General features: G+C 36.1%; 1 protein-coding gene across 1 annotated transcript; it reads left to right on the top strand.

Annotated features, from left to right (window-relative positions):
• The first annotated feature begins 1,689 nt into the window (after window positions 1–1,689).
• On the top strand, window positions 1,690–8,491 carry LOC104594122 (protein disulfide isomerase-like 2-3). The gene is made up of 9 exons (XM_010254280.3): window positions 1,690–1,922; window positions 2,805–2,963; window positions 4,372–4,485; window positions 5,495–5,652; window positions 6,035–6,134; window positions 7,276–7,452; window positions 7,535–7,680; window positions 7,907–8,053; window positions 8,127–8,491. The coding sequence occupies exons 1-9, from the start codon at window positions 1,794–1,796 to the stop codon at window positions 8,299–8,301; spliced, it is 1,305 nt and encodes a 434-aa protein (XP_010252582.1). The 5' UTR covers window positions 1,690–1,793; the 3' UTR covers window positions 8,302–8,491.
• The last annotated feature ends 342 nt before the right edge of the window (window positions 8,492–8,833 follow it).

The raw sequence follows: 8,833 nt of genomic DNA, 5'->3' as shown, positions 1-8,833 counted from the left end.
TGGAGGAGACGTTTTTTTTTATTTTTTTATTTTTTTGGATTTTGGGAGGGGAAAAGTTGGTCAATGGGGTTTTGATTCCCATTGACCAAAAAACCTACATCAATGGGGTTTTGATTCCCATTGACCAAAAAACCTATATTATTTTTTCAGATTTATGTGGGAATGAGGGAACATTTATTTTATTGGGTATCACTTACCATTTCGTAAGTGGGAAGTGAAAAATAATTTTCCCACCTAGGAAAAACTTACCAATACTTAAATGGGACAAAAATGTCTTTATCAATAATGGATTTTTATGTTTAAAATTGTCATTGCCTTATTTACATGAAAAATAAAAGAACATGGGTAAATACACTTACCCTAATAAGTCTTTCCTAAAAAATACTTATCTTAATAAGTGCATCTATCCGGATAAATAACTAACCGAAAAGCGAAAACTCCTCGTTAAACTTGTTGATTTCATTCGACGAGACAAACTTGCCCATTAGATAGGTTCTTTGATTATATCCAACAATCCCTTTCTATTCTTTTGTATTTTTTTCTTTTTAATTTCTATGTTATAATATAATTTTGTAGGTTTAGGATTTATTTTAATAGATATTAATTTTTAAAATTGTTACAGAATAATAACCTATTCAGGATTTTTAAAATTGTTGGCAGGTGATCTGCAGAGTCTGAGCTTGGACCTGGTTATGGCCTGGTTTGAACCTTTAGGCATGGAAATAGGGTTTGCTCCTCCTAGAGTGGGCCTCACAACATATCGTAGCCGAGCATCGTAAATGATAAGCAAATCCGGATTCCTGGGCCTGGGCCTGAGCCTGGGCATTGGGCCGATTAAAGCCTTAAGGCTGTGTTTGGTTTGATTAAGCCTTAAGGCATTGGGCCGATTAAAGGCTTCAAACCAAACACAGTTCGACTTCGACCATCTTCAGTCTTACGTACATTTTACACGGCAATGCCAAAAAGTTTAAAAATAACTTGTAACTGCTTTCTACAGTGCTCTTTTAATCCTCCTAACGTTTATACTCTATTAAATACAAAATTGCCCTTAATCCTTGAGCTATGCTTTTGTGATCTCATTTGCCTCTAGAGGAAAATAAGTCAAGAAAGGAAGGTATTTTATTGGGAAAATTCTCAATTATTACCATGTGCTTAAGAAAGGAGGCAAATTCTTGCTTCGTTAAAGTCACCAAAGTGCCCACTCAAATGTAATCCTAATTTTTTTTAATAGAAGTAAGGATTTGAGACTTAAATTTTTGTCAACGCTTAGATGATTGATAAAGAAAATTAAATGACACTCTAAGGGTATTTGTGTCCTTTTCAAATGTCATTTAAGATGATTAATAGTAGGTACTCAATAGTCATATTTTGAAAATTTAAATACTGAATTATTACATTTTAAAATTGGGGGACCAAAGTAGCATTGGGCACAAAGTAGGTACTAATCCAGAATTTTTCTTATTTTATTTTAGCATCCCAAAAAAATTCACAAAACTTAAAACAAGCTGCTTTAGGTAATTTATAAATTTTAAGGTAGTTGACTGCTTATGAAAACAAAGAAAACCTGTGGCAGCCGACTGTAATTTCCCCTTAAACTAATATTGCAATACGTGTAAGATCCTCATTGGTTAATGCACGTGTCCAGCTCCAGCAGTCCGAACAGAGGAAAAAAATATTACGAACCAGAGTTTGGCAAGAATTATTTTAGGGGTTTCTGGAGGTTTTGGCTCTGATTTTGGCCGCAACTTAGTGTCTGTGTGAGTCCGAGAGAGAGAGAGAGAGAGAGGGAAAGGATGTCTTCCTCATTGCCACTGTTGATCGCTCTTCTGTTATTATTCTTCCAGCTTGGAGCTCGTGTAGATGCGCTTTATGGACCTTCATCTCCTGTAGTTCAATTAAGTCCTTCCAACTTCAAGAACAAGGTAATCGATCTAACATTACCCATTACTTGTTCGTATTTTCAGATCCTATGTCAAAACAAACTTTAGGAAATATTTCAAAAGAAAAAAAGTGCAACAAATTTAAAGGTTTAAACACCCATAGCAGATACAAGAAAAAGTGACTTATTTTTATGTCAAACTTACCATACCCATCCAAGGAAAAACAGTTCATTGAATTTCCATATAATGAGTGATCTGGGTTTTCTTTCAAAATTCTGGTCTTGGGTAATGGATTTTTGTTTTCATTTTGGTAATTTCTCGTGTCTGCTTCACATTTTGTTTTTAGCGATACTGTGAACTTAGAAATAGAAGTTAACTTCTTATATTCAATGATGTATCGTAGCCAGTCTTTAATCTGCGTAAAAAGGAAAATCTTAGTATCATAACATGATATGTTGATACAACTGCAACATTGCTGCTATTTTTTAAAAATTTGCCAAGTTATCAATGGTGGAAATGCTTATTCTGTCCTACAGCATTGTAGTTTTGGTCGCTGGACTTGTAACTCGTAAGCAATAAAAGGGGGTACTATGAAGGTTCCATCTGATTCGGCCGCTAAAGTCAGTGGATTTAGTTCCCACCGACTTGGGATCGTATCCTGCCTTCACCCTCCTCTCTCACCCCAACATTTGCCCAGAAAAAATAAAATGAAATAATAGGGGTACTATTAATTTTGAAATAGTCTTCCAAAGATCATTTTAGAAGAAAACATAATAAATTTTTCATAATCTCAATACCATATGCTGGATTTCCTTCTGTAAGTTAGCTGCTTGGCTAAGGCATCTAGATTGAATGGTGAGAATGAAAAAACTCTTGTATCTATGCAATGGTTTTTTGTAATTGAGTGTTTATAAATGGTGGCAGGTTTTAAACTCAAATGGAGTTGTTCTGGTTGAGTTCTTTGCGCCATGGTGTGGCCACTGTCAAGCTCTGACACCCACATGGGAGAAGGCAGCCACCTTGTTGAAGGGCGTGGCCACTGTAGCAGCTCTTGATGCTGATGCACACAAGTCACTTGCTCAGGTTTGGCATATAGAATTTGATTGGTTATCTTTATTTCAGCTAAATGCGAAGTTTTGCTTTAAAGCATTATGGTAAAAAGATTATGCATCATACTTTTTAACAAAGAAACTGGTATTTGTGGATTAGTTTGAACTATGATGATGATGATGATGACAATCTAGTAATAGAGAAAATCACTATTATGTATATGTATTCTTGTTCTGTTTCTTCATTCCAAATTATAAGAAAAGGAAAAGAGAACTGGTCCCATTAAATTCTGTTTCTTCCCTTTGTGTTCATTAATGCTAGGTTTGGTTTGAAAGGAAAGGTAGGGAAACCTGGTACACTTTTCCCTACCTTTTCTTTCAAGCCAAACACAACCTAAACGAAGTCTGAGATTCAGAAATTGATGGGTTTTTAGGGGACATATTACAATGATTTGAGTGAATTTGAGATCATCTTGTTATTTAGTCTATTTGATAACCCTCTCTTGGGTAGATTCGATATAATAGCTAATCATCTGAAATCTTTTAGCTGGAATTCCAAAATTTGCAGGATTGATTTATAGATCCATAACCTGATCTGATTACTGCCTTAAAGAGGCTGGGTAGAAAGATAAGCGACTGCCTACTTGCCTTTGTTCATGGTACATGGATCTTGTAAATGCTGATAGATAGTTAAATAGATTTATTAATTAACAGATAAACAGAGAATTTTCACCACAAGTTTTATAAGATCTTTGTAGAAACATGTTTTCAGTTGGAGTCACAGGGTCTTTACTTGGCACTTTTAGTATTTTTGGCAATGGCTATGCAAAATCTTAATCACAGGTGCTGCCTTTATTGCAGTATAGGTGCTAAGGGTCTAGAACAGGGAAAGGGTTATCTGGGGGCTGGACTACATTTTGAAGACCAGTTTTATCATTGATAGTACAATACAATTTCATGTATCAATATTTCATGTAATCAGTTGTCCATGTGCCTCTACCACTCATGTTGCACATGATCAGACACTCATTTGGCTGCTCATCTCTAAATAAGTTAGGTTTACTATTTCCAGCTCCTTCCGTTTAGTGTATACCTTAGATGGTCAATGAAGTTGTTGTGATTAGTGCAAATGAACTTTCTTTATAACAGGAGGTTAGGTTCAAATTACCCATGCCATTTTTTTTCTCAAACTAGACAATCAGTGTCCATTGAATGTAAATTCTTTCTATGATTTCTAGAAAGAATTGAGCTAGGGCTATCACATTGCTTCTCATGAGAAGTTTTTATATTATGGAGTATGGAGGTGCTTATTCTGTTTTGCTTTATTCAATCTGGATTTTCCTTTTTTCTTTTTTTCTATACCTCTCTTTTTAATGTATCAATCTGGAGTTTCTCCATTATTGTTTCTGATGTGCTAATGCTCAATCGTGTGTTTTATTTAGGAGCATGGTATACAAGGGTTTCCGACAATAAAGGCTTTTGTACCTGGAAAGCCTCCAGTAGATTACCAAGGAGCAAGGGATGCCAAAGCCATTGCAGAATTTGCACTCAAACAGGTTGACTTATCAATTTGTGGAGTTTGAAATTCTTGTTGTGTGGGTTACTATTTTTCTTTCTGCTGAAGACTTGCTTCCTCTTAGCCCCCTTTTTTGTCATCTCTCTTCATGCAGCAAAATTCCCAAGTTTCAAAGAAGAAAGAGTAAATTTATTTGCACATAGATACTACTAGGAAAAGAATAAGAACAAGGGAAAGAATTTAAATTTTAATGTTATCCTTGTAATAGGGTATATAGCTGACGAGCCAAATTCATTCATATTTACTGTCTTAAACTCATCTAACTTAAAAAAGCGTTGTCCTTGTTACCTGGGGTACCAATCTGCTGCTTCACTTTATTAGGGACTTTATAGTCTGTCAACTTGTACTTGTTAATCCTCAATTCTTTTCATCATTAGTTCGATCTACTTATCTACATCATTTGAGTCTTTCTCTTGTTCTTTTATTACCTTCAACCCGCACCGGTTAACTTCTTGTGGTTTAACTATTCATATTATAATTCTTTTTCCTAGAAAGCAATTGTATGATTTCTAGGGGCTCCTTGTTTTGGTGACCTTAATTTCCACTTATAGTTTGTTATCAGCTCCTCTGCTAATTATTTTATCTTCCTTATGACACACAAACCTGCATTTTTCCTCCTCTTCCAGCACACGACTGTTGAGTCCCCATAAAAGATCGGTATATTTTAGAAGTTCAACTAAATTTGTAAAGATACAAGTATTAATAAGTGAGACTTAGATTCAAAAGATAGATGACAGAGCATGAAATAAGCATATTAATTGGGATATCTGTACCCATATCTATGCTTGGAATCTTAGGAAATGAAGAGTCATCCTGCTTCCCATATTTGTGCCTGTGTGAACTGGGATGAGATGGTACATGCAATTTTTTACAGTGTCTGCGTCTTGCCTTTACCTATTTATTGGGATTCTCTTTTCTTAATTTCCTGTCAATCTGAACAAATGTCAAGGAAAAGTATAATGGCTAACATGCTTTTTAGTCTTCTACAGATTAAGGCTCTTGTGAAGGAACGCTTGAATGAGAAGCCAGCAGGTGGATCAAGTGAGAAATCTGAACCAAGCGCATCAATAGAACTGAACTCTCAAATTTTTGATGATATGGTACTTAAAAGTAAAGATCTTTGGATCGTGGAGTTCTTTGCACCCTGGTAAATATCTCTCACTGTTAATAATTTTGATTGGTCATCTGGTAACCAGGTCATATTTATATATGTTTGATTAGTCATTCCAATGCTTCCAAATGTGAAGCACTGCCTACTCATTCTATCAACTGGTAGTGCGTCAATATAATAAATTCTTGAAGGTGGTAATTCATGTGGTTAAGTTGTTCTACATTAAATAGAAACTAAGTAAAATCAAATGCTTGTTTGCATGAAACTATGGAAACATCAAACTCCATTAATTTAATCATAAAAATTCCATTAATTGAAAACTAAGCTTAATTTAATTGCAATTCCTGAGGTTTTTAAGATTCTAAGGTGTTATGAGCGAACTGTGGTTTCACTTTAATTTTCTTTTTCTCCCTTCCAGGTGTGGACACTGTAAAAAGTTGGCACCTGAGTGGAAGAAAGCTGCAAATAACTTGAAGGGGAAGGTGAAACTGGGCCATGTTAATTGTGATGAAGAAAAGGTAATTTTGAACTCCAATGTACATGTAGGATTTACATTTTTCATGCAAATCTTTCTTTGTAGGCCATCAATCACTTAAAAGTAATTATGATGTTTTATGGTCGGTGTTCACTTTAGAGCTCGAAAGTGGAAGATTATGGTCTATTTGTGGGTTTTTTGCTTTGTTCCTTCCCAAGCTCGCAGTCCATCAAAATGTATGGATTATTGATTTTGTAACTCTCTCTCTCTCTCTCTCTCTCTCTCTCTCTCTCTCTCTCCCTCTCTCTCTCTCTATCTCCTGTCACCATATGAACTTGTGGTTTAGATTCAAGAGGTCCATTGGGATTTGGGTTTGTAAACCAGCAATCCCTGTATTGATTAAAAAAAGCAGCAACCCTCCATAAACTGGAAGGACCTTGGGCAATGGGATTGCCTGAAGAATTAAAACCTATCTTAAAGATATGCATGGTAGACCTTAAATTTTTGTTATTTTGGCCATGTATGACTTTTTAACATGCTTACAAGCTACCTAAGCGAGTCATTTGGTAAAAGCTTGGTTTTCATCTGTACCACAGCTTTCTCCAATTCTTCCAGTCCTATGTTCCATAATTCATGAATAATGTAATAATATGTTAATTTGACTGTTGTCTGTCTAAGCTATGAATTTCTCAATAACCTCGTCACCAATAAAACATACATCACATCATCACATGCACAATTGAATTTACTTGTTCTATGACATCCCTTTGCAAAACAACATTTTCCACTTACAATCATAGGTCTTGTTTACACTGTAATTAAGATACTAAAGTACTAGCATACCTTTGCACTGCATAATTATGTGAACTTCTAAAAATGAACAGCCTGATGACCAAATCTCTACATGGTCTTGGTTCATAAATAGGTATAAATGTTTGAATTATTTTCACTTTTTCTTCTTTTAGAAATGAGGGAATTCTCCTTTCAGCAGTGGATAAAAAAGCCACCTCACACACATCATCATTAAAACTTGAGATTCTCTCAAGTATAGGCAATATTTTTTATCCACAACTGGAAGGGGCATTCTCTTATTAGGGGTAGAAGTTTTTCTGATTTAGTTTCCTGGGTGCTTGATTTAGTGGACTTGTTTGCTTGGATGAATTCTAATGGAGTGAGTTCGTCAGTCTCTGATGAGCAGGTTCAAGGTGCAAGGATTCCCCACCATCCTGGTATTTGGTGCTGACAAGGACATTCCAGTCTCATATGAGGGTGCAAGATCTGCCTCAGCTATTGAATCGTTTGCATTGGAACAGCTGGAAACGAATGTAGCACCCCCTGAAGTGAATGAGCTGACTAGTGCTGTAAGTACTTGTCTTCCACACCAACAGTTTACCAAGTGTAAAATTTACTAAGTGCAAAATCTATTGTTTTCCTGATTTGTAGGATGTAATGGAAGAGAAATGTAGTTCATCTGCCATCTGCTTTGTTGCTTTCCTCCCTGACATTTTGGACTCTAAGGCCGATGGGAGGAACAAGTACCTTGAGCTCCTGCTATCTGTTGCAGAGAAGTTCAAAAGGAATCCTTACAGGCAAGTATTTACCTTGGAGGATTGTCTAGAAGAATTGAGATTCATTTTGCCAATGGGTTCCTTGGAATCTAACATAGATATTAGGGTTTCAATGTCTCTCACATGCTTTAGTCGGGCCAGGATCAAATACTTAAATCATCTAAAAATATTTATGGCTTAGTGGGTCTCAGCGTGGTTTAGAAAGGTTCTGACCTTGAACAGAATTGATATTGGATGTATGCTACAGCTTCGTTTGGGCAGCTGCTGGTAAGCAACCAGAACTTGAAAAGCAGGTTGGTGTTGGTGGGTATGGTTATCCAGCTTTGGTAGCATTGAATGTCAAGAAGCGAGTTTATACCCCCCTCCGGAGTGCATTCGAACTTCAGCAAATCACGTAAGTGCCTTTCATTTTTCATTTGCAGCAGTTGAAGAAGAATAAGAAGTAACACAATCATGTTGGTTTGCAGAGAGTTTGTGAGGGAAGCTGGGTATGGTGGAAAGGGCAATCTGCCTCTAGAGAATTCCCCCGTGATTGTTAAAACAGAACCGTGGGATGGCAAAGATGGAGAAATCCTTGAAGAGGACGAGTTCTCCCTTGAAGAGCTCATGGGAGATGACACTGCACGCAAGGATGAGTTGTAAAACTTTCTGTAGAGGAGAAGCCTGAGAAAGAAAAAGGAAAAGAAACAAAATGGCGGGAGTACTGACAGGAACTGTTTTTTGTGTCATCTAATTAATCTGTACTGTCAGGAGTTGCATCAACATTTTCCTTTATGAAATTGAATTCTTCTGTAGTGAGCATTGGTGGTATTACTGTTTTCCCATAGTCCAATTATCATGTTCTTTCTATATGGCAAAGATCAAGCCCCTCATCCGAACCTCCTCATACTTGGGTATTGAGGTTGGGTCACTAAACAGTATACAGTGAAGCTGTTGGATTGCACGGATGGTATGAACTATGAAGCGCTTCAATAATCTCATATGTGACAAGACTTGAGACGAGTAGAATTGTAGGAAAAAAGAGAAAAAAAAAAATATTTTAAGAATAAGAAATATAATTAAAACTAACCAAATATTAGCAAATCAGGACCCCTTAAAGGAGATTAAATTTCATTTTTTTATTATTTTAATCCATACCTCCTTATTTATAGGAGCAGTCTCATCTTAATCATGG

The sequence above is a fragment of the Nelumbo nucifera genome, chromosome 1 (genome assembly GCF_055504915.1).
Source record: "Nelumbo nucifera cultivar China Antique chromosome 1, China Antique-T2T, whole genome shotgun sequence".
Taxonomy (NCBI): Eukaryota; Viridiplantae; Streptophyta; class Magnoliopsida; order Proteales; family Nelumbonaceae; genus Nelumbo; species Nelumbo nucifera.
Note: the sequence above shows the minus strand (reverse complement) of the source record. Positions and strands in the feature narration are given on the sequence as shown.